The following is a 26,191-nucleotide window of genomic DNA, read 5'->3' as shown; positions in this document are numbered from 1 at the left end:
AGCCTATCAGTATCACGATTTCATCATCCTGTTTAGTTGATTGATGCAAGTGTTTGGGTTATTTTGAATATTCCGTTTATTTATATATCTTTTAAGCTAAACTATGAAAGTTAAATCTACCCGTTTGTAGAATTGTTTGCTATAGTCTCTGCCTTGTTTCTGTGCATACAACACTGACCAAAAGAAGGCTTATATTGGGGGTTGTAACTAATGCGTTTATTGCATCAATGAAAGACCGGAAACCACCATCAAAGTAACAAAAAAATCAACACAATGGGAAACAGGCGCTTACGAAAACGTCTGCTCATGTGACAGGATTGCAGGCCCAGCAACAATACCCGTCTTCAGAGTTTAGTCTTTCCTTTTTCATTTTCGTTAATAATCAACATATTTCATTTGCTTATAGGAAGCATCAAATTGCATCGTTTAGCTATTGTATGTTAGACGAAAAAGAAACCTGGATGCAAATCCATTTCATTCTCTTAAGGACCTTCTTAGAAGACATCTTTATGATTTGGGCCTTGGCCACAATGCGTCTTTTTTTATGCCGCAGTGCGAAACATTTTACGCACGCCTTTTTGTAAGCATAGATATTCAGTTGAATGTTGATATTTGAATATTTCCATGGTTGTGTTGTTCCACACGATTCGATTAAACCTTCTTATCAAAGTATCTCCTATTGGACATTTTGGTAGACCGGAATGCTTTGTTTTTTAACTTCAAAGTCTGTTTTTAATGCTATATCGTAGCCGTGCAAGACTTTCTGTTCTGAAAATGGTTTTATTCTGAACATGCACCACCAATACACAGTCAATACATAAAGCTGGTCTCATACAAGCAATATTAAGGCAAATAATATATAACATCTGAACAAAGGCCTCGATAATGCAAAGATCAGCCAACGTAAATGGCTAACATTTATGTGATATGAGTATGCAACGATTCAAGTAAGTAATTGTTTTTGATGTGTTTTTTAAATGTATTTTACGTTTCAACAATGGTCAACGTAAGCCTAGTCTTGTCCTCCCAAGTTCTTGCTATCCATAATATTTACGCATTGTGCCAATAGCACACTGAGACATCCCCTTTCAAACATCTTTGGACAAAATACTAGATATGAAATATCTGAGCAATATCGTTGTATTAATTGCTTATAAGCGCACAAAAACACCCTCATAAGAAACGTTTTATGTCCCACCGATCGGCCTACAACCTCTTTCATGTAAAACGCAAGAGAAATCCTCCCTTTGCTTTTCCTTTTTGAGAGAAAAAAGATGGCGATGGAGGAACCACTACTGCCAAAGCAGTCGTGAAGAAATGCAATAAATTCCTTGTTGTTTTATGAAAATGTACAACTTTGTGATAGAACTTTATGAGTGCCTGGGTCCTGGGATTGGCCGAGGATGGTCATGTGGATGGGTAACCGTGAACATGAACTTTTTATGATTTCCCAAGTGGTTATATTGCAGCAATCCTTTGGACACCGCACCTTTTGTAGCAACACTGTGCTCCTTCAAGGTTCTAGGCTCTTTAATCGCAAGTTTTAAAAAAATAACCTTGTCCCGCGCAGTGTTTACAGAGAAACTGAAAGACCTGCCTCCTCATCCTGCGCTATGCAAATGTGGCCGACTGTGATTGTGATTTCCGCTGCGATGGAGAGAGTGACTGACTGTGAGAGATCTGGACACACCGGAGGTTCTCGTCTCATTTTTCATAACGGGATGCTTCATTCCTGTTGACTAATGTAAATTAAACGGTATGGAGGCGGCCTGTAAAGCCACAGTGGTGACTTCGCGCGCTAATGGCGGTACGGAGCTGGGGCAACAGGAATGCTGTATGGCGAGCTGCGAGACTCGCGGATGCTATCCAAGGATTTAGTGACGGATTATCAACAAAGGTAAGGCGTGCTTGTCTGTCATTACACTCACGCTGTTTCGTTTCACAGAAAGTTTGAAAACAATTATGCAAAACGCAATCATAGCTGCTCTCGCCAATGAAAATATTAACATTTTGAGTGTGCATAAACCTTTAGTAAATATTCAATTATATGATGACTTTGTATAAGATGTCGTCATTCGAAAGTGCTTGTAAATGTTTACCTTGTTATGTGTGCATGACGAATTTGTATTTGGTTCGGAGTCATATTAGAGAAATACATATCGATTTCGATATGCTCATTTGTGGTTGGCTGAGGGTGTTTGTGGTATAAGGATACCCGTGTCCGGGCTGCGAGGGCGAGGTTTGATAGAGCGGCTCATATGCAAATATCATTTCTGATGTACAGTCTTGGGCCACCTCTTACGAGGAATCCTTCATCAAAAAGCACGAGGCTATACAACATTCCTTCGCTCTCATACGACTCCCTAAACCGTGGAAACAAACAAGACGAGGCAAACAACATGCCGTTTTGAGATAGCAGATTATCTTTTGAATGTAGCATTGAGACTGGCCGTCTTTTTTTTTCTAAATCCTCCATTACGCAAGGGCTTGTCAAGTAGTGGTGTAGTGTATCACTTCCAGATCATCGACGCGACGCTTCCAGGTTACTGGACAGTTGGTGCGTCTGTGCGGTGGAGAATGTTATTTTGTATGTGTCTGCGGGGTGATCTCGCCCACTTTTATTGCTTCATTTCCCCTTTCATTCCTCCTTCTGTGCCATCATCTGGTATTTTTTTTGACGCTAGACCCTTAGGTGTCCATTTGTTGTCTCCTCGTCAGTAAAAGTTCCCCCACACCCACCATAAAGGCTGCTTCCGCAGTGCACTTATGATATATGTTTCAGTCTGTCTGTGCCTTAAAACCAAATGTAGCCTACTATAAAAGTGATTTTTAATGTACCACTATAATCATGATCACATAATAGGGCACCACTACTACAACTACCACTAATATATTATACTGACACAAATCATGCAAACCAATCCTCATCCAACGTTATTTTTCCCAATGTATAATCAATGGTGGTATTATTGTTATTATTCGTATATAATGCGTAATTGTGAGTGATTATATTCACTTCTAGCTGTGTATCAAGGGTCTGGCAGTCTGTCTACCTATATATCTATCTGTGTGTCCGTTTGTCTCTGTCTGTCTGTCTGTCTGTCTGCCTACAGTTTATCACAATACTTCTAATATCAAAAGTAATGTTCTTTATCATCTCACTTGAGTATTTGACATCCCAACAAACAACAGAGCAATTCCTTATTCAGAGTTTATTCAGCAGTACTGCAAAATACAAACTAAAATCCAAGAAAACAAATTACATGATAAAAACAAAGAACCACTGAATGATATGGTATTTAATTACAACATGTTATAATATGCATTTACTATGTAAGTATACTTTGTATTGTATGGCATATTGTCAGCAAAATAGGGAGCCGATCTTATAAGTTCGTCCATGCAGATACAATAACTATCAGGAAATAAAGGATAGCAGCCTGGTGCATAAACAGATATCCTATTCCACTTAACGATGATAGAGGCTTTGTTTTGGATTTAATTTCCAAATGTGATAAGCCGCCTTGGCAGTCTTGTAGCTTTGCAGTAATTCCAGTTGATTTGATCTTGCAGTGACGCAGGTCGCTGCAGACTCTGCTCGTTCCTAACTCTTTGGTGCCATCTAGCGTCCATTTTTCCATAATGCCCAAAAGCCTCCGAAATCATGGCCTTCTGTCTGGTGTGTGTGTGTGTGTGTGTGTGTGTGTGTGTGTGTGTGTGTGTGTGTATACAGTTGAAACGTACGTATTTTGCTCCTATGATTGTGCGGAAATGTGTTTGTCGCTAAGTGCGTGAACTGTTGACAAACCGATATGTGATCTTTCCAGTGTTGTTGGTCCCTCTTCTGAACTATTGCGTGTAACAAAGCGGTGAGGCCCTGGCTGGGGCAGGAGATAACAGGAAAGCTGTAAGGGGCGGGTTGGGCTCGGTGGCAGTGAAACGTAAAAGAATGCAGAGGTTGTAAATTCTCGAGCTGCTGTTGCCGCGCTTTGATGTGCCTGGGTTTGGGAGAGATTTGTGGCACACACGCAGAAGCCCAAGCCTTAAGGCTCGATTTCGTGCATCCCCCCCATTTCTCCCACTTGTAAAAAGCCCTTCTCCAAGACGTAAGCGGATGACCGCTTCAAGGTTATTACATTGTGTAGTGAATGGAGCGTGTAGTGGCGGCCGGGTGTTAGAGACAACCTGGATTCACTCAGTGTAACTTTCACTGTTATTACGCGGCTGACTTTAGTTGGTCATTTGGTGTATTAAATTATGTTCTGGTGCTGTGTGCTCTCTCCCCAAGGAAACAACCGTGCTATAAATGTCATCTGGCAATCTGAGGGTCGATACAGTGAGACAGGTTGTGGATAAAGGGTAGGGTGTGTGTGTGTGTGTGTGTGTGTGTGTGTGTGTGTGTGTGTGTGTGTGTGTGTTGGAAGCATACTGGATTTGTCCTTGGTCACTGTTTTCATTTGGTTTAGTGGGGTCGCACACTCAAGGCAGTCATTTGTAAACACCGCAAGACATGTTTTCACACCGTGTGTTTGTGTGTGTGTGGGTACATTAATGCGTTTGCTTGTTGGTGGGTGCATATGCGTGCGCGTGTGTGTGCGCTACATTGAACAGGCTAATTTAGTTTTAATGTCAAATGTAATTTTACAGGTTTATTTACCATCGACTGTTGTATAGCCCGTGATACAACAAACAACACAATAATTTCCATTTGAAAATGAAGTGTGTATTTTACACTAACATACTACAGTAATGACTAATTAGGTCTACAGTAACCCTATATGCAATTCTATGAGACTAACGCTGTGAACTATTTAATGAGTAACCTGCGTTCTAAGCTTTTGGCGGAAGGCTGATCAGGTAAACGGTCTAGTGACTTCACAAGAGTTGAAAGTCCGTGAAGGACTAGTCACTTTCTAGAGAACAATAATACATATGTAAGGAAGGGTCTGCCTTGTATCTCATTAACCAGCACAAGTTATTCACTTGATAGAACACTGTTGTAACAACGCGATTTAAAACCACACCATGCTGCATGGGCCTATATAGGCAACGGTAACAATATTTGCCAATGTTGATATAATAAGTTTGCTCATATTTGATTATAGATCTAAACGTTAAACTATGCATTTCCAAGCTAAACTGTGCGGAAAAGCTTGGTTGTTATAGTCTCCTTTAACTTGTGCCTTATTCACATAGGCAAATCTACTTCCGTTGAATTCGATATTTCCACGCACTTTCATCCATGTAAAGACTTGCAGAATGCCTTGTACAGAACTGGAGTTTCTTCAGAATTCAAGAGTTGTTGTGTATGCAATGACAATTCACAAGACTGGTATATCCTTGGTTGAATATAGTACAATTGACTAAAACGTTGAATATTTAAATCACAGTAATCACTTTCAATAGTTAAAAAGGTTAAAACTAGGATTACTGTTTACGACAACTTTAGCAGAATGGGGCGAACAAGTGTCAAAAGCTTTTCGATAACCGAATAGATTAGGCTACTAGCGTGCGCACTAAACCGTCTGGAAAAGTCTAATTGTTCTACATAATTCTGAATTGTTTATTGTATTATGGTTAGGCTAAGTGCACGTATATAATAAACACTTAAAACAAAATTACAGTCAAGTAAGAGCTTAGCCAGGGGCTTATAACTTCTGTTGAACACCACTTGTTTTCAATTCCAATCGTGTCTGTGAATTTACAAGCCCCGATAAAATCATAAAACACTAAAACACTTTTCCCAGTGAAATAAAACAAGCAACTACAAAACACAGGACACCACAACTCGTTTACAACTTTCTTATATTTTTATGAAAGGCCTACAACATCACCAAGATTACAGATAGGCCAATGAAAAGCTAGAATCAACAAAATAGGCATTTTTACATTATACGCAGTTATTAACTTAGTAGAACACATTAGTGATATGTTTAATCGTGCAAAATATACTTGTGAGTCAATTATCGCCATCAAAAAGCTGCGCGTGAAATACATTTTATTCACAATAGCAAATATAACACACATACTCATATGCATACTAATATACAAATATACAGAACAATGCAGGAAAAGAGCACATACTTACAAATATGCGTATGTCATGCGGAACTCGGGGGGGTCTATGAGGTAGTTCCGTGACACATGACAAAAAGTGACAGGCTTGTGTTTCCTCCCTGGTCTGTATAAACAAATCATCACTTTTTCTCCATACAGTCAGACTCATCTTCGCTGGGATTTCCGGTCATAGTCCATAGATATTGTGTGATTTTAACTGAATTGGTATCCAGTGTGTTGCTTCCCATGCAATTTGTGGACAACTTTTCTGCAGTGCAGTTTTGTCCACAAAGGTTACCAAGTCAGAGAACTTCAGCCGGCTTTACCTTGCTGTTCGTAAAGTTGTCAGGAGACCTGCAACGAGACAAAAAGCTAAATGAGAATTGGTTCAGACATTAAAGTTCGTTTGTACACAACAATAGCCCCATATCATCAGATCATTATGTTAAATTTGCTTAGTTGAGACTGAATGAAATTGACTTATGGTAGTTATTATTCATGAATTATTAACCGAGACTTAGACTGGCACATTTCTCTGTGTACTTTATTAAGAAATGGTCACACAATGGACGTTTTCCGTTCACACAAAACTAAGCCAAACCAAAGGAAGCTCTGTGTCCTGGTTTGAAAGGGAACCAAACTGAAAGTAAAAATACACAGACTGCCGGCGCTTCTAGACAGACAACACTTGTGTGAGGACCGGACTTATTTATGGGACTGGCTAATTTATGATTTTGTAAATGCCATTTGTAAATGAAAAACAGATCCAGACCTGACTTGACTCGTGGTAGAAAAGTCAGTGAAACATTTAAAGCCTTACAACGCGTAATGACCTTCCCAGTCAATAATTCTGAAATAAAAACCGGTGCATGAAATGTGGTCAGGGCAGCATGCATGTAAACACACACTCAGACTAGACAAATGCGGTAATAAGGAACGTGTATGATATCGCAACGTCGGCCTGAGCCGTTCAACAAACATTTATAAAAGCCAGGGCTTTCAAAATATTGTATCATGTTCAACTAATATAGGAGTATTGTTCAGTGAAGGCAACTGTTGTAATACTGAATATTCCAATATATTCCAATAAATCTAATAAACACGTGCATGTTGAAATATACATGAGGTATATTGTCAAATACCCGGATGGAAATCGCTATGAAAATAATGGGGATGATAATGTGCTGTAAGAGGGGAGAAGACATATCTCATCACATATCTACTGTACTGAGCGAATAAATCAGACCTCTAAAAATATAAACACAAAATATTTCAAATGCAAACCCAAACCCCCATTGGTGCGTTTCTATTTGATTTACGTTTTGAAGTCCTTTTTAATGTGGTGATTATTTGAAGGGTTATATTTGTTGTCTTGAGTGAATAGGGTCTTCACTGTATATGGGCTCGCCAAATAACAAATAGAAGGGGGAGAAGTGTCGATGTATTCAATTTACCACTTTAAAATTCCAGTGTGATTCGTATTGTGCAATCTCATTGGAAGGAGAGAAAGGCGAAAGAGAAGCGAGAGAAAAAAAACGCCTGCTCTCTAGTTTGCGCTGGGGTCCCCCGACGCATGCAATCACAGCCCCCCCTCCAGGGTGCTATTTTGCAGGCACTGACGCACGCTATTGGTCAGCGCCTGGTCAGATGGTACGGTTTCCCTCTGTCCCGCACTGGCACATCGCCACCCAGCGCCCCCCCCCCTCAACTAAAACCCAATCTCCGATAAACTACTAATAGCTAAACCACTTGGACTATAAAACACAACAAATCATAAACCAAGGAAAAGAACCTGTACCCTCCCAATGAGTTCCTATTTTGTAAACTCAACTTTTCCAGTGACTCTGCCTGGAGGACAAGAGTCTTTCTTGGGACAGATACCGTTATACTCCTCCGGATACACTGATCCTTTAAGACACTATCCCGGTGCTGCCTATGGCGCTACCAGCGTTCAAGACAAGGCGTACCCATCCTCATATTACCAGCAGGCGAGCGGTGCCTATGGCCGGGCCAGCGCCGCCGGTGCATGCGACTACGCAGCAGCCACCTTTTACAGGGAAAAGGACCCCGCCTGCACCCTCGCCAGTATAGAGGAACATTCGCTCGTCCTGAGCCAAGACCATCGCAAGACGGACTGCTCGGGGCAAAATAAAAGCATATTCGGGGACAGCGAGGACCAGAAGCCCTCGACGCCCGTTTATCCGTGGATGCAGAGGATGAACTCGTGTAACGGTGAGTCCACATTGTCATGTCATTTTTTTTTCTTACGGTTTGTTTTGGTTTTTGCCTGTCTAGGCTGATACATAGAGCTTGCCTATTACATGTGACCTGCAGCTGCACTGTACAGCGCCGGAAGAGCATACCGTGGGGAATATTGTCTCTCTGGTTGTGTCTGAAAGTAGAGGAAGCAAAATATGCTATAAAAAAATAAAATTTGACACTTTTGCGTTAAAATCGCACGCCACACGAACACATCCTTGGCAACAATGGAGCAGCAGTTCCAACAAAGATGGGTTCTTATCACAAAATGGCTCGCATTGTTATTCTGACAGGGTTCCTGCTATTAGTGCTCAGTTCGTCACCACAACAAGACTCTCACTATCACAAAAGTTCAAAATGTATCACAAGGCAAATACATGTCTGTGCTATGGGTTACAGTTAGAAATGATGTCCGAGACATGAAATATGATAGGGAAGCACACTACACACACAACAATAGAGGAATAAATTAGCGCCCCATAAATTCCATTCGAGGAATTCCGTTTCGACAACAAAAAATTGCTAAAATAAGTCTTAATAGACAGTGAGAGAGAGCTACACTTCATTGACTGTTGGATATCCTAATATTTGAATTACGATCACTTTAAGTACACCCTCCATAATCCGAACGTTGATTGTCTTCTTCTATATAGGCTTTTTATTGTTTTGCGTCTCTAAGCGGAAGCTGTGTGTGACTTGCTAGAAGCAGTGTGGGTAAATTAGTGAATGCTTAGAATTATGATGGTCAATATAGAGCTTTTTGTGCTTTAATGTTAGGATGCGCCATGGTTTGCCCCCTACTGCGGGCTAGAATGTGTTTATGAAGATAAAATGCGTTGTTATTAAACTTGCCAAAACTAACATACCCTCTCTGAATAGCTTATCTTTTTGTATGTGTGGGGGAAAAAACAACAGGAAATAGACATGATATTTCAGTTGCTTATTTGTAAGGCTGGCGCTCATTGTTTGACGCAAAGAAAAACACACATGCACGATTCAAATATCGTGCATATTATAAAAGTATTACATAACCCTATGCCATATGATGTAAACAACACTTTTACGAACTAATTTAAGGGCAGCTTCCAGGACTATATTAAATAATATAATTTTTTGCTACTCTACACGACACGTCTACTACCAGTAATGCGTAAATCCTCAGCAAAAGCTCACGAGTTCCAGTCATGCTATTCGCCCTAAGCTCTTTCTCCTCGGACATAGCCTTATTATATCAGTCCTATAAACACAAAATGTTTGACTCTCTCTTCCCTTTCTTTTGACAGGGACCTTCGGTAACCCTGGTCGAAGGGGTCGTCAGACGTACACCCGCTACCAGACGCTCGAGCTGGAGAAAGAGTTTCATTTTAACAGGTACCTTACCCGTAGGCGCCGTATCGAGATCGCGCACGCACTGTGCCTAACAGAACGCCAGATCAAAATTTGGTTCCAGAACCGAAGGATGAAGTGGAAAAAAGAGAATAAACTGATCAACTCTTCTCAGACCAGCGCAGAGGAGGAGGAAGAGAAGAGGTCAGAGTAAAGAAAAGAAGAAGACAAAAAAAACGCATAAAATGGCTTATGGCACCATCTTCGACCATATGAAGATACTACTTTCATATGCCCAAAGTTCCCGCCGGTGAAGTTGTGTTTGTTAAATTTGTTGTAGCATTCCAGAAGTTCACTTAACTGTCTATTTTTTTATTGTAATTTTATGTTTCTTTAAAAAAAAAGATCATAATTCGGGTACCCGAATGGCAGATTTTTTTTGTGCACTTGCCTCTTGATTTAGGATACCCCCCACACACACACACAAATGGCCATGTATAACGGAACTATTTGAAATATATGTCATATTCGTGTTCATATTTAAACTGTATAGAAATAAAATGAAATTCTCATTGTATGGTGAATGAATGTATTTCTTTTGTAAGTTAAATACCCAGCCTTTATCTAGTTGTTTTGTTGACTTGTATAGTTTCATGGGGAGAACAAACTGATCTACTGATAATTCAAAACTACCAAAAGACTGAGTCAAAAGTTTATATTTTATGGATTTTATACGTGGTTTATGTTTGTGGTTTTGTCACAAATAGGTATCTACTTACGAAATCCTTCAATAAAATGTAATAATTATTCAACCTGTATTGCACGGTCTGCGCGAGCATACTTTATAGGTCTTTGTGATTTTGTCACCTGCTTTGAACGCCATTTACAGTAAGTCGGCTAGAACACATTTGGCTCAGGAAGTGAAATAGGCCTAGGCCTATCTATATAATTCACAATTATGTCCAGAACAAAACTTGTGGATAAGTATTTGAAAGAGCAAATCACAGGAAAGCTGCCATTTCTCTCTTTGAAAACGTATTTTAATGAACTGTCTACCATTTGGCCCTGCATTAAAAAAAGCGAGCACCGTACGTACATCTGTTGCAGTTATAAAGGTATGAGCAAACACTGACTTGGTCATAAACCAAGGTTTGCTATTTCACAGGTGTATGAAACACACGAATTTAAATGTATCCAAGGCTAGTGAAATACTTACGGCCCAAACAGTGACAGCAAACTTTGCGAGGCTGATTGAATTAATGAGTGGGAGGGAAAGTTGACCTGTCCGCCCAGAGACTCACCCAAACACTCAAGTGTCCAATCCACGACCCCATGTCTCTCAATGGTCACGTTCCCTTTCCAGGTACCATCAGTGTGACATTTCATATGCAATAGAACCCTCGGGCCTGGTATTCCCTGGTAGATAATTACACACAAATTATCTGGAAATTGTCAACCGACAACCTCATGACACATAAAGTAGCCAAGACATCACAGTGTTGTCGTTTGGAGCTAAACCGCACAAATACATATGGGGATACTTGTTTTATTTAATGTAAAAATTATTCAACTAGGCAAGTCAGTTTAGAACAAATTCTTATTTACAATGACGACCTACACCGGTCAAACCCGGACGACGATAGGCCAATTGTGCGCCGCCCTATGGGACTCCCAATCACGGCTGGATGTGATACAGCCTGGAATCGAACCAGGGTGTCTGTAGCGATGCAGTGCCTTAGACCGCTGCGCCACTCGGGAGCCCCATACATACTTGTGAACTACAGCTAAATGTATAGAAGTGTTTATTGCTTGGAGTAGACTGATATTCTCCAGGCTTCATGTTACAGAAGTAGCACACACACACAGAGAATAGCGTCATGTGTGATATGTGGATACGTAGAATGCATACGTATCAATCTGTCTCCCCTTGGAGATCATCATTTTCCGGTCTATATGTAAGCACACATGTATGTTCTGTATAGGGGGGTACATATCATGGTACACATAGCCTATAGCATAGGCATAGGCACATAGCCATGAAATAACTTGCGCCTTTCAATCAACAAACCATAAATCAATCGTTACCGTAGATCATGACTTCGCATTCCTCTTGTGAACAGCAACACGTTTCCAGTCAATGACTTTGCATGAATGGTGCCTCAGAAAAGAGCGTAAAATACAAAGAGAAATTGTGTGACGTCGAAACAACACGTTGATTTCCTTTTACGGCTCGGCCTACTCCCCGACGACATTTTACTTACGTGTAAGACACACCAGCAGGTGTGCCATGACTGAGGGTTTACTATTCGCGTTCGAGTCGAGAACTATTGTACGCTATATTCTACATACAAACCTTTCAGACTTCCTAAAAATAGTCTCGTAACCTCATATTAATAATACAAAAAAAGAATTAGAAATGAATATGACTAATGTCATAGTGTTCAATATCTACCAGGTATTATCATTAATATAATTATTATGATGATATATGACGGAGAGCCAGTGTGACTAAAATCTTACGAGAAACTTCCCCTGGGCATGGTAGAACGAACAGTACTCGGCATCATAGCTATTAACGTTATTAGCTGTAGTATGTGTGTTTCTCTACTGTATCAATATTCAGTTATTAATGGTGCATTTATTGCCATGAGTCCACTTTTTCTCCCACAGAAAAGACGCAAAAGACGCAAAATTATACTGCAATCCCAACATCCAACAAAAGAAGGTTATGGGGGAACAAATCATTTTTATTATTTCCGAAAAGAAACCTAATCCTAACTAAAACTCATTCTCCTAAGTCCTTCTTTACTGCATTAAATTAAATTCCCAGTAGGTGACGCTCTCTGCCAACACCGAGCACAACCCTGCAATGGGGAGGCACACGTTGACTTGAGTCTAACGACTCCAATCTCGTCATCATTTGTAACCATAGAGCATGAATTACCTCTTGAAGTCATCAGTGAGAATTTACGACTGGTCAACAAGAGCACGTGATTCTCAAACGCACCCCCACCCCCATATTTGGCCGCATACATAGCAAAAACGAAGTACAGTGCATTGCTATAATTCATTAATACATCATAAATCGTGAAGCACAGCGTTATAACGACCAAGATCTACAAATCAAGCCCTCTAAAACAACCTAAATGAGCTCTTACTTTGTAAACTCGTTCTCAGGGCGCTACCCAAATGGCCCCGACTATCAGTTACTAAATTATGGAACTAGCAGCAGCGCTATGAACGCCTCGTACAGGGACTCCAGCACCATGCATTCGGGCTCTTACGGCTACAACTACAATGGCATGGACCTGACCGTCAATCGTTCATCCAATACTGGCCACTTTGGGGCTGTTGGGGATAACTCCCGGGGTTTCCAGTCTCCCGCTCCGGAGACGCGGTTCAGGCAGCCGTCAAGCTGCTCGCTTGCGTCCCCGGAGCCGCTGCCGTGCTCCAACAGCGAGAGCCTGGGACCCAAATGCTCCTCGCCCCTTTCCGACCAGAACGCCTGCACGACGGGAAGTAACCTCACCAACACCACACATTTCACTGAAATAGACGAGGCGAGCGCTTCCTCCGAGACCGAGGAGGGCACCCATAGAGCCAGCAGCAACACCGCCGCCCGGACGCAGCAGAAGCAAGAGTCCACAGCTACCTCCACCACCACGGCATCGAGCGATGGCCAAGCACCACAGATATTCCCTTGGATGCGGAAACTGCACATTAGCCATGGTATATAGCCTTACGTGATGTCTATCTTGACTTATTTTGATATCAGAAAGGTTGTGTTTTGTCTGTTCGCTTTATTCGTTAGCGTTTCCTCTGTTGCTCCCGATGGTGCCTTTATTTGAGTAAATTCCACAAAAGCGCCATAAATCTGTCAAGAGGGTAAGCCTCGCAAACCGAGGTCTGGAGAATGGAACGGGGTGAGCGAGAGAGAGAGAGGGCAAAACGGCAGGAAGACTTAAAAGTTGTTGTTCCTTTGAAAAGTTAAGTTTTATTACGTGTGGGAACTTTATTACTGCAGGGTGGGAGAAAAACGGCAATAAAATGTGGAGAACGGAGAAAGCTAGTGGAGTAAAGAAGAGTGCAATAAGTTGGGGGATGTGTTGTGGACAGTGGCTATTCAGGAAAATAAATTACTAATGTTTTAACCAAGCATGTTCTTTGTAGTGGGGAATACATGCCCAGTGAAAGGAATGCATTGATAGCCTAAAAAAAGACACAAAAATACCCCAATTACAGCCCGATGATGCGTATAACAGCATTTGGCGTAGTTTTATGTGCATTGATAGCCGTAGCCTATATCGTTGGTCTTGGTCGTGTGTTGTGTGTTGTGTTTACAAACGCGTGCTGGCCAAAGTTATTCAGTATTTTGCTTCTGTAATGCTTTTGGTGGTCATTTCTAGCTAATGTTTATCCCCTTGCGTTTTGTCCATGCTATTCAGATATGACTGGACCAGACGGCAAAAGGGCCCGAACAGCATACACTCGCTATCAGACGCTAGAGCTGGAAAAGGAGTTCCATTTCAATAGGTACCTTACCCGGAGGAGGAGAATAGAGATAGCCCACGCGCTGTGCCTCTCAGAACGGCAAATTAAGATCTGGTTCCAAAACCGAAGAATGAAATGGAAAAAGGACAATAAACTGAAGAGCATGAGTCTGGCTACTGCAGGTAACGCTTTCCAGCCATAGACGTCACGCAAGTAAATAATACACTACGTTGGGTGAAAAGAATACACACATTCAAAATAGTTTTTAAAAACACTATAACTGAGTACTGTACAACGCGGCATCTTTTGGCATGTTGTTGATGTTTTAGGGCAACTTAACTTCTACTGTTGTACTGCTTCTATAAAAAACAGTTCATGTTCATATGTTGTTGTCTTTTTAATACAACAGTGATTATTGTTTGGAGGGAGAAAAAAAAGAAAAATAGCTATCAATGCCGCCCGTTGTTATTGTTATAAATATCGTTTACTTGTCAAGTGCTATGTTACTGCTTTCTTGAAAGCTGGCATGTGAGCTCTTAAATGTTATAACTTATTAACAAACTATAACGAATATACTTTTGAGTTTACAGCTTTAGAGACTCCTCTGCCCAAATATGAAGTTAAGCTATATTAAACAGGCCCCTGTAATTGCTTTAGCAGAAGTCTCGGTGTGTTATATATGGTGATCTTCATGTTTTCATACCATTGTTTGAATCATATCTTTGGATTTTGTCATGTGTTTAAATTACTCATTTATTTTTTGAAAAAAAGGAAACCTGTATAAAAAAATCTGGACTAGAATTCCTGTATCCGTTTGTATAGTTATATTCCAAATGTAATTGTATATTATTGGATCATGCTTATGTTCCAGAAAGGATGTATATATTAGACATTTTTAATGTGACCAATTGGCTATTTGTATTGGGCAGAGTGAATGACAAGTGCATGGGGGAAAATGACAATTGTCATGTCGGACTGCCTGTAAGCATTTTGCCAATAAGCTTTTTGTATTTGTTTGTAGCTTACCTTGGAGTACAAAATAAAGTTCCTCATACTCAGACCAAACCCCTCGAGCACACTGCTTGTAATTCTGTACCCCCTGCCCCTACCCCACAAACGACCCACCTGGGGTCAAACACGCATCAAACTCCCAGAACCTCGTGGACCCACTGTCCAAACCTGGTAGACGTATATCCTTCTTTGTACGACATCAGCTGTCAATTCGTCTCAAAACCGCCTCAAAATACTTCGGGAATATGTCTAAGTCTTCCACAAATGCATTCGGACAAATGATAGGCCCTAGTTAAATCTTAAATGGAACAATCGCAGTCACGCATTACGCACAAGGACATAGCCACTACTGCAGTCATTTCAATGTTTTACTGCAACCAAAGGGACATGTGACAATCAAAGCGGCAAAACTACTGAAACTAAATACACACCGAGCACACACTCGTGGCCCATCCCTTGTTGACAAACTTTGACATCCAAAACATTAACGAATTGGGCACTTTTCTGTAATGATTTCCTCACTGTTAAACGGTGCCCCTCCTGTACAAATTAGTTTATGTCTCACTTTCAGTAAACAAGCACTGCACTTTCAAACTTACCGGCGGGTCCTCAACTGTTCTTTCTGGTCCTACGCTACTTTTTTAGAGCCGAGTAAAGGTCCTGCCAAAAATCCCCATCTGCCCGACGCTGCCTGGCCAAATTGCGTTTTGAAAATTTGCTTTCCCCTTTGGCCAAACTATACAAAAAGAAGCTATGACATTTACATGTCAAACGGATGAGGGTTTTATCTTGAAGTTAGACCGTAAAAATCGCCCAGGCCACGGACAGATACCCCTTACTGGCTCTCAAAAGTCACGTGGGGTCCATAAAGTTAGTTTTATGGTTTTGGGGAGTTGACAATATATATTTCACATTCTAGAATGCAAGTGGCGGTTTAACTGCTTCGGAGGGATTCTAAAGGGTCAGTAGTTAGACAAGAGCTATGTAGTAGGCCACTGCCATGCACTTGTCTGGTACACACAATGTCTGCGCTCCAGTTCGAACCATTTCAAGGCATACATGTAATCCGTGGACTGTAATGACTGCACCAACTGCACAGTAAGTCCAGTTTTAAGGCTTATTTGGCTGGTGGCTAGGCCTAGGGGCAAGGGAGGACGGAGAGGGGAGGCTTCGTTTGTACTTACTGTGTCATTTATTTGACTCTCAACAGTGGTATTAATATGATACTGAGTCTCTGGACCTTCCTATATTTCGTGTATTTTAGTTAGGCCTATCTGCTATGTGTGGGGACATGTGATACAGGCGTCGTAGATGCATGTGTTTATGTGTGCTTGTTTATATGCTTTAATTGTGTATTTGTGGATGTAACTACACAAACCGTGACCTCCGCCTCCGAGGGAATTCATTGTTGAGGGAAGTTACTTAGACATATAGCCTGTCGTTTTCTATTGTCATTTTGCATCTATGAAATAAAGTTTTGTTGTAGTACACACTTTTGACATCTTGATTTGGAAGTATTGTGATTAGATATTCGAAATGATTGAACATTTCTTGTCAATATTCTCATAATGTATATATATATATATTTGTTTTATGCTAAAGCGTTAAGGTGCTTGGTAACCTGGAGTGGAGTTGCTTCAGCCACAAACAGATTGCAGCAAAGGCTACTCGACGGTGATGGCGATGGGATAGAGCTGTATAGAGCTGTGATCAGAAAATAAACAAGTTCAAAGTGATTATGAATATGAGCGTGGTATGCGTGATTTTGGTTGTACATTGTTTCCACCTGTCTGATTTGAGAATCAGATACGCTATTGTGATTATCCAGTGGGCAATAGATTACCTTTACCCACACTGGTTTAGTGTATGGAATGGATATCAACACCAACAATCAGAAAATGTCACCAAAGTGCGCTATGCCAAATGCTAAATTCCATGATTTTTCATAGAAAGACCACACACACGATCTCACACACACACTATAATGATATGCGTCCTAGAGGTAGGTACAAGCAAATCTTTGTTTGTACCCTGCCCAAGTATTTTCAAGCAGGGATGGTGTGAATAACAAAACTGGATACGAACATTCACATTCGAACCCTGTATCAAAATCTCCATGTAGTCAGGACAATTTCGAGGAACAAAGCCTTGAATTAAAATCATTGAGATATATCCAATACCATGGAAATGGCACCTCTGTATGACGTGTGATTAAATCCCTCATGTAAATTGTTTAATAGTTGTGTCAACGCGACACTTACATTTGAGACCAAATGTAGTTGAACTCAGTTGTAAACTTTAAACTCTAAATCATTACATGTCCTTGTGTAAAGATCTTTATCGTGGAATCTCTGGCAGTTACTGTCGATCAAAAAACAGAGGATACAGACGTCATTATTTTAACAATTAATAACTATGTAGCGAATAAACGGCTGCTAAAAGGGAGGGGTTTTTATTTCGGAAGTTCCTCAGAACTCGTCTCCAGATATCCAACTGTCATTAATTATTTTCTCTCAGATCTATCCCAATGTATTTTCAATATGGGGACGACTGGCCCTCTTTCTTTTCTAGTATTTTCAACCGTTTGAACAGTTCGTGTTTGTAAGGAGAGTTGTAAGTATTATAATGCCACATATTAGGAAAAAACTACTTTACACACTGGAATATTTAACATAAAAGTTATTCAGAATCAACAGGTTTGTTTAGCATTGTTCATATTTATGACAGGCCAAAATGAATTAACAAGGATACGAGTTTTAATATTTCTAATGGCAACTTTTGCATTTGATATTCGGAAAATGGAAAATCCACTACGGGCTTCTTCATGAGGCCTATTTAAACTTCTATTCATAGGACGAATATGAGCAAGACAGATGTAAACACGTTATTAATGTTTAGTTTCACAATAATAACTATATCACAATAACAATTTCCAATGAGGTTAACGTTTTATGCGCAAATATCAGATTATTTCCCACTGAGACTACATTTAATTGCACGTTTGCTTTTCCAAAATATTATCAAATCAACAACACAATAGAATTATTCAAATCATATGTTCAGCTGATGGGAAGCGTCCCATACGGTAGACAATTTGAGAATCCATTATTGTCCAGTGGGATTTTAGGCCTAATACATGTGGTTTTTTTTTTACATTGAAACCTACAGCGTCCTATTTATTTAAAAAAATGAATATTGAGTTTCCGGTATGATTTACTCTTGGCTCGTTCCAGTGTGTGTGTGTGTGTGTGTGTGTGTGTGTGTGTGTGTGTGTGTGTGTGTGTGTGTGTGTGTGTGTGTGTGTGTGTGTGTGTGTGTGTGTGTGTGTGTGTGTGTGTGTGTGTGTGTGTGTGTGTGTGTGTGTGTGTGTGTGTGTGTGTGTGTGTGTGTGTGTGTGAGAGAGAGAGCGCGTAACAGAGTGAGGAAGTTCCAGCCAGTAAACAGGAAGGCGAAACTCTGGTTGGGAGGCGAGGTTAGGGCTTCCATTTCATTTTTCATCGGCTGCCTTTTGATAATGATAGCCTACATTCGGAAGGGCTCTGGCCAGAGGCCTCAGCCCGTCACCGAAGTAGTGCGCGACATGAATTTTTACCTCTTCAAAGTTGTCCAACGGGTTCACCGACCTAGACCCCCACGAAGTCGACCACTTTGTTTTTTCATCATCTGTTTCCCGTTTATGTAGGCTACATGTACTTTTTGACAGTCAGAGGCTTAGCACGAGCATACAAGTTTGTAGATGTGTTGGGTGAGTAACTAGGCGACAGCTTTTTCATTGCAAAGTGTGTGTGCTTTTACGTGTGGGTGTGGGGTGTGTTTTGGTGATGTGTTGGCACAACACGAGAGAGCAGAGAGAAGCGTATCCATAAATGGGTCTGAAAACTGTATGGTGGTTTTAACAGAAATTATAAGATGTGTGTCACAAGTCTTGGTCTTATACAGTGCTTTCAATTTGAGACGTGTATATAGCCAATTTAATTTGAGTTTGAAGATAACATGACTGACCTAAATCATCTTATGACAAACTTGTTAATGCAATTTGGAGTTGCTGTTGCTTGTGTACAATATGAACACGACTTTCCCTTTTGTCTGGGTCTCTACGGTTATTTTGTATCACAAAAACCTCTAAATCTTTCCGGTCTTTTCGATGGAGGACCTGGAACATTCGAACGCCACAATTTCGAACGTTTAAATTGCCATTTCAAAAGCGTAATGTGTTTTGCATATTGATAGGGGTAATCTGGGCGCATATCTCATCCATAATGCATAGGGTGTCACCGCGAGGTCAGCAGACGAGCGATGCAAAGCGAGCTCTATCTGAGTGCGCAGGCGCAACCACAAAACAGCAAGCCCATCAAGCGCAGCCACGTGCAGTGTTTACCCACCGACAGGGGGAAAATGAATTAACAAAGTTGTTTTTATATACCTATTGTTTACCAGCTTCTGTATCCGATTCTCGATGTGAAGGGGGGGTAAAGGCAACGAAAATATCCTAAATGTGTCCTGCACGTGGCCCATCTCGTGTCCACGTTTGAGAGAGGATTCCAACGGAAACGCGCTGAATACTACAACAAATCTGATATTCCTTGCGTTGAGATAAGAACTTGATTAATGCCAATTCCTTGTTAAAATTCGCTAAGGTTTATGATAAGGGGATCACCCTCCTGCAAGTATTTGAAGTTGTATATCACCTATATTAGATGTGTATTCCATGCATGTTTAAGTTTAGTGATTACTGGAGGAAAGGGAATCTGTACATAATTTCATTACTTCAACATATTCCCTTCGAAGGGCTATTAATTCATTCCAGAAAAAGCTATTTATATTTTTGCAACTTTTCAAATTATTATGTAGGCCTATGTATGTGATTTATTTTTCATATTGCAGATTCTTAACATTTCCTACACTTCTAAACTAGTTGTTAATAGTTTTCGTCTTTCAATTCTATCTACACAATAATAATAATAACAATAGTTTAACAATGAAACTGGGCCATTGCTGATCAAGATGTCATGTGTGAAAGAAGCTGACTGTTTCATGTGAATACATATCGAATCTCACACTTACCAATTGATGTCAGCATTACAAAGCATTTTTATTTCCCCAAAAAAGTTTAGTTAACTTTGATGATCTTATTCATCCTCAAAAACCACTTTAACATAATCCAACCATACACCACTAAGTAGGCCTACCTATTTTCACAAATATCTATACAACGAAATATGTTTTGTGTCCTATTTCTCTCTCAATTCTACTCATGGTGCAAACACAAAAAGCTGAACGTCTTCCCATGTAGTTATGTTTACACAATTAGATATGTGCAAAGAAATATTCCCTTTAAATGCAACTCTCTACCGTCGCCAGCAGAGCCCGCTTTAGACCAAGTTCATAGCCACAAGAGAGAGTTGTAGCCCGCTTATCTTCCACCCACCCAGCGCTTCGACCATTTGAAACATAACAGTCGATAACCTAAACACTGTTCTTGACTAAAATAGCCCTCTCAACTACGTAAAATCGTAAAATTTTACTTTTATTCCACAAAGTGGAGACCACGAGTCGAAACAACCTTACTAAAATACAGCCAGGCGCACATGACAAACAATTCACATTGGACTGTCTATCCCTGTTTTTCGTTGCTTTTTTAACTACACGAAAGGCAACCAGAGAATAACCCAGCAGCGTCTGCTAAAAGCAGTTCTGAGATAAGAGAGTTAGCATCGTACACTCCCGGTCTTTCTCTTCCCCACTGAAGCTAATAAAGGAAGGTGAATCCAGTATTGGTCGATTAGTTGTATAGCTGCATGAGGTCAAACAGTTGAGGGGTCAAAAGTTTACGTCGTGCGTGACTCTGCCGTTGGCTGTCGACTCTGTATTCTAGACCAATTGCTGGGTGTCAATGGCAAAGTGGGAGAGGAGAGGGAGGGAAAAGAGAGAAGGGGCGCGAGGGAGGGGGCTACAGAGATGAGAGAAATGATAGGGAGAGGGAGAGGTGAGGGGCTGACCTTCGTGGTAACAAAGCAACCCACAGCGCGCGATGGAGAGAAAAATGGACGCTTAAATTGAGGGAAGAAACGGAAAGATTTGGTGACATTGGGGGTCTCTCACGCACATTACAGGTGTTAGCTCTCCCCAAATGTCCTGTCACAGGGACAGCGGGAAATATCTGATGGCTCGTGCAATAAAATTGTATTTATTTTAAACAGAAGCATTACGAAGAGAACGAGAGTAAACTGCCCATACATAAAATGCACGATGAGGAATTTTGATAATTTACTCTAAAATAGCTCACGTCTCTTCATCATATTGCAATTAAATGTTACGCTACATGCGTGCTTCAATCTTAGTGGTGTGTGTGTGTTTAAAAACCTCAAAATATAGGCCTATAATTATATAGTTTTGACCCTTTCCAGCATTGGATAATCAAAATAATGATAGACCTATCAATTAAGCACTATTCGTTGACACTAGCCTATATATTTCCGTTTTTGTAGCGTTATTTTAGTGTCAGACATTTAGCGAATTGGCCTGTATGAGGACACTTCTTGTCTGTTTAAATAACATGGGAGAGGACAAACTAAAATGAATGATTTGCTTTATTGTTATTAATTATACTCTTCCACGACTACAACAACTACAACTATTATTGTTTTATTATTACAATTATTATTAGCAGCCGGCAGTAGTGATGTGCAGTAATGAATGATGGTGCTAGTGTTACTGCCACTGCGGAGATTAAACTATAAAGGCAATAGTCTATAGTATAGGCTTAATAATACAAGTTGTGTTAAACTCGAATGTATTGAAATATCTGAAATCCTGTATGCTACCTGCGGTGGTGAACCCCAGAGACATCCCTCCCTCGCCGTCAAAAAAAAAAAACATCTTTATCTTGCTTACCATCTTCAAAATGACTCACCTTATCTGATTTTCCGCTTAAAAATAATGTGCACGGAGACAGAACCAACATCTTGAAACATTAGTCTTTGAGGCATCCTAAATAAGGTTAAGCGGATACACTCAAGCTATATACTACACTTATACTGGGATGTAAAAAAAAAAAAAACAGTTAAAAAAAATGTCTGTTTATTCCTATCCTTCGCCAATTGTCTCCAGACTAACTCTAAGCATATTCAAATGTTGTTACGGCTGGAATCATTATGGAGCAGGTTCATTCTATTTCTAGACGCTACAATTGCATATGATGGTTTTCCCCTCACAAATGTGTTGGCTTGTTTTTGTTTACGTCTATTTTATGAGAATGTATTTTGTAAACCCTGTAACATTTTTTTTAAACACAACAAAGTCTGTAGGCTACTAAAGGCGTATTGCAATGCACATCATTTCAATACTCAAAAGAAGGAAATCACCCTCTGTTGAAAATGCCAATTTGACACTTCCACAAAGCACTGCAGTAAACAGTGAAAATACAAGGAAAACATCCCGTGCCCCCACCCTGAGGAGAACAACAGTTTTCATTTCACTGTGAAAGGGATGGGTAAAGGATAGTGGTTGGCAGAAAAGGGATGTTTAGACAACGTTTTGTCCACATGGTGACAACTTTCCCAAGTAAGAATATCAAAGCTGCATACCTGGCTATATCATGCAATCTGGTTGCCATTTGGAACACTAAAACACCACCCTTCAGCAAATTCATCAACAAATAGGCCTCCATTTTTCTTTACGTAAACCTCTTTATCAACGTCGAGAAGTTGAATTGGTGACTTTTGGACGTACATTATTGAGATATGCTTCATGTTCGGTGGAGAAAAGAGAGGGGACAAACGAGAAAATGGATAATTCAGTAAATAAATAATTTCGTTATTGACAGAAACATTTGGCCTAATGGTAGAGTTTAACATGATATAATTCTGGTTGTTCGGTATTTTGTCAAACAAATAAGTGCATAAGTGGTGAATAATTGTATTAGAGAACATGTCCCTATTGGAGTTCATCCGGAGTTCACTGAATTAATTTCAATTCCATTCAAGCTTGTGCGGTTGCCTGGCAGGGTATTGCCGTGAATTTTAATATCTGCAGTTTGCACACGGCTAGAGGAAGACAAGAATGAATATATCTATCGTAGCTTTACACTTTTCAGTACGTCAAAGGAATTAGCATCGAATGATAGCAACGATTATTTCATTTACTTTGAGCCCACACACGATGCGTGCATCCCTAAAATGTTCAATGTAGGCTTATTATGCATTTAGATGAAAATAAGACAAAAAGCGAGCACACATGTTAGATCCACAAAACACAATAAATCTATTGTAAGGAAAAGGATATCGAATATCCTCAACTGCATTTACTTGATACCCTTAAATCGACAAGGAGCCTAGTGCCTTTGTGGTGAACTAACAATCAATTGAACAATTTATAAAATGTTAAACAAAACATATATATATGTATTTTTTCAAACAAGATAGATTTCTAAATTTCATTCTACATCAACAATATCGTGTAGCACGGTTTGTTAACTGCACATTTGGTTCCCCTCATTGTGCATTTTATATATGCAACAAAGAAAATGAAAATCACTATGCTTGAGTTGTTTTTCGGGCTTGGAAAGCCTTTTTGAATGAGCCCCCTTCCTAGTCCATTTTTCTTCAAAGTAATGACCTGGGCACAATTCAATATGACCGAGCAAGCTATGCATACATTACTATAGAAGTTGCGAGTGGGAGAGACCCAAAGAAGGGGTGAAACGCAGGTCAGCACGTCTAACAAATATTAAAATGTCCTCGGACTCTTGACACGCCTTGCTGTTTAACAAAGACTGCCAAACTGCGAGATTAATACGAAAACTTGAGTCCATAACAAAAAATGCATTAAAGCACCCGGTGGTTTGTCGCGTTCACAACAGTAGAGGGGTAATGTGCATTTTATTTTTTAGATGTATTAGGTGGCATACGGTGGTGTTGAGCGGGGGATAGACTAGCCATCTCTTTTCGCTCACCGCAAGGTTAAAGCGAATATGTCGCATTCGTTCGACTGATGAAGTTGGTCTCCTGCTGTTTTATCGTATTATTTTCTTCCTCTTATAGTGTGTGTAGTCTACTCGTCGGAGATCGGCTTTCGCCCTTTGGATAGTTTAATGTCCGCCCGCCCATTGTTGCCCTATGCTACCGGAGTGAAGTTTAGGGGAACATCGCAGAAATGAGAGGGAGTTTCACGAAGAAAAGGTATCACGGAGAGGTCACGGGCTAAACCTGTGGCGTTAGAGAAAGGTAAGGGGGCTTCAGGGCTCACCGTACGGCGAAAGAGAAAGAAAGGCTTGGAGAATCGACATTACCGGAGCAAGAGCGGGTCCTGTGTGCAGCAGGAGAGATGGGGAAAGAGGGAATCGAATACGAGATGAAATGTGCCAAGGAGCGAAGTAAAGTAAGAAATTGGCGCTTAATTTACATATTGCGGTGTTCTCTATTGAGCAGGTGCTTGCCTGGGCGGACCACGTGCTTTGCACTGCGGTGAGTGACACTGTTCCCCCTCCTTTCATATTTGGAGTAGTTATTACTTTAATTCAGCTCATTGAGGCGCAGTACCCTGAGCACCGTGTGGGGTTTTGGGGTGAATATTTACCTTGGCTATAGTTTTGTGGGTGCTCTCCTTGAATGCCTGTTGGTGTACACATTAACCCCGAAGGGGCAGATGGCTCAGGGGTCCCTATGCCGTTCAGAGGGGATAGTTAAGGGGGTGAAGGCGAGGTCGTGGACTCCAGGGGGTGAAAGGGCTAGAGTGGACACTAGGGCTGGACTTTCTCCCTTATGCTATGAAAACATATTGGTCCTATTTTTGTGCGTTAGAATTTAGTCGCGTGACATATGTTTTTTATACAGGCATGATTAGGACTAGCTGGATTCATTTATTCATATTGTCCACATTGTATAGTGATTAATTCAGCCCTGATATAAAGAATGCCAGTTGTTTTGAGGAGAAAGATAGAAGAATAGAAGAATAGTCAGACAATGCAAGGAATGGACGATTTGAGTGTTCAGGACATTGTTAAGGCCTATTTGTGAATTAACGAATATGTAAACGCTAGGGGTGCTAAAGATTTCGTAATATAGATTTGGTTTGTTGTTTTCCTCATTACAAAGTATGAAACGAACAAAGAGAATTCTGGTATAGAGGTTCACTTCGATGCCATCTCCATTTTTTTGTTTTTCTGAAATGACTTGGCTTTTGCTCAGTAATTGTTTCTTTAATTGAATTTGGTCCCAAATTCCATTAAAAAAAGAACCGTTACGATTTCTAAACAAAGACCCATCCAAAGAAACACCTATACCCATTGATATAGGAACACTTTGAGATAAATATATTTAGACTAAAATGGACACATGGGGATTAATACATATCAATAGGCCTACTTTTTGCTTGTTTTACTACTCTAATTTATTGGTAGCCTATTAAATAATGGCACAATATAAGATATTTCAAAATATTTTAATTCTCCATCATAGGGGTAACCTATCACAGGTATCATGTTAGATTATTAAATAATATTTCCTCATGAAATAAATAGCCTATTTGAATATGGAAAAATATATTTTCCTAGTCAATATTTCAATTGATTTAAAACAAAAAAAATGTGTATAATAATCGAATTTCAAATGTCTCTTATAGAGGATGGTTTGAGAAACATGCCTTAATGTTGATTAGAGGTGAAGGTCTTTGTTGAATGTGTTTGTGCATTATTTTATTTTTGGAAAGTAAAAGCTGTACTCAGAGACTATACACACATTTTATCCTAAATAATTCGACGTAGTTTGATATGCATTTTAGTATACATATATACAGATATAAAATGCCAACGCAACCTATTCCTATTAGGTATTGTTCACAACACATTTAACATTTAGCTCTCACAATGAAGTCGATATCAAATGGTCTATCTACTCTGAAGAAGATTATTGTGGTTCTAAATGCTGTCGTACACAGGTCTTACCTCGATAGTATGGATGATAATTTTAGCCTGTTGTATATGGTCAATATGCTTGCTTGCTTCGTAAGGTTGGAGTCTTGAGTAGCCAGAATGAGTATATGTGTTTTT

General features: G+C 40.2%; 3 protein-coding genes across 5 annotated transcripts in view; all 3 read left to right on the top strand.

Moving 5' to 3' along the window:
* The first annotated feature begins 1,484 nt into the window (after positions 1-1,484).
* Positions 1,485-26,191, top strand: part of LOC118365195 (homeobox protein Hox-B3a) — a 56,574-nt gene continuing 31,867 nt past the window's right edge. Inside the window, exon 1 of one of the 3 annotated variants that reach the window (XM_035747191.2) lies at positions 1,485-1,897. The gene's annotated coding sequence lies outside the window, so the exon portion shown is untranslated. Of the gene's footprint in view, positions 1,898-18,657; positions 18,890-24,083; positions 24,523-26,191 lie in introns of those variants that run through there. The other 2 variants (XM_052490722.1, XM_035747192.2) reach the window with 2 other exon arrangements.
* On the top strand, positions 7,589-10,460 carry LOC118365198 (homeobox protein Hox-B6a). Its single transcript, XM_035747203.2, has 2 exons — positions 7,589-8,289; positions 9,600-10,460. The coding sequence occupies exons 1-2, from the start codon at positions 7,863-7,865 to the stop codon at positions 9,854-9,856; spliced, it is 684 nt and encodes a 227-aa protein (XP_035603096.2). The 5' UTR covers positions 7,589-7,862; the 3' UTR covers positions 9,857-10,460.
* Positions 12,325-16,844, top strand: LOC118384431 (homeobox protein Hox-B5a). Its single transcript, XM_035770973.2, has 2 exons — positions 12,325-13,371; positions 14,088-16,844. Exons 1-2 carry the CDS (start codon positions 12,789-12,791, stop codon positions 14,333-14,335), a joined length of 831 nt encoding a protein of 276 aa, XP_035626866.1. The 5' UTR covers positions 12,325-12,788; the 3' UTR covers positions 14,336-16,844.

Source organism: Oncorhynchus keta, chromosome 32, assembly GCF_023373465.1.
Source record: "Oncorhynchus keta strain PuntledgeMale-10-30-2019 chromosome 32, Oket_V2, whole genome shotgun sequence".
Lineage (NCBI taxonomy): Eukaryota > Metazoa > Chordata > Actinopteri > Salmoniformes > Salmonidae > Oncorhynchus > Oncorhynchus keta.
The sequence above is the reverse complement of the archived record's forward strand: the minus strand, read 5'-3'. Positions and strand labels throughout refer to the sequence as shown.

What these genes read in the sequence shown, in the direction of transcription:
- LOC118365198 (XM_035747203.2), top strand. Translation starts at nt 7,863, where the DNA reads ATGAGTTCCTATTTTGTAAACTCAACTTTTCCAGTGACTCTGCCTGGA. An exon ending in GAGGATGAACTCGTGTAACG is followed by an intron (nt 8,290 to 9,599) that starts GTGAGTCCACAT and finishes TTCTTTTGACAG; the next exon opens with GGACCTTCGGTAACCCTGGT.
- LOC118384431 (XM_035770973.2), top strand. Translation starts at nt 12,789, where the DNA reads ATGAGCTCTTACTTTGTAAACTCGTTCTCAGGGCGCTACCCAAATGGC. An exon ending in GAAACTGCACATTAGCCATG is followed by an intron (nt 13,372 to 14,087) that starts GTATATAGCCTT and finishes CATGCTATTCAG; the next exon opens with ATATGACTGGACCAGACGGC.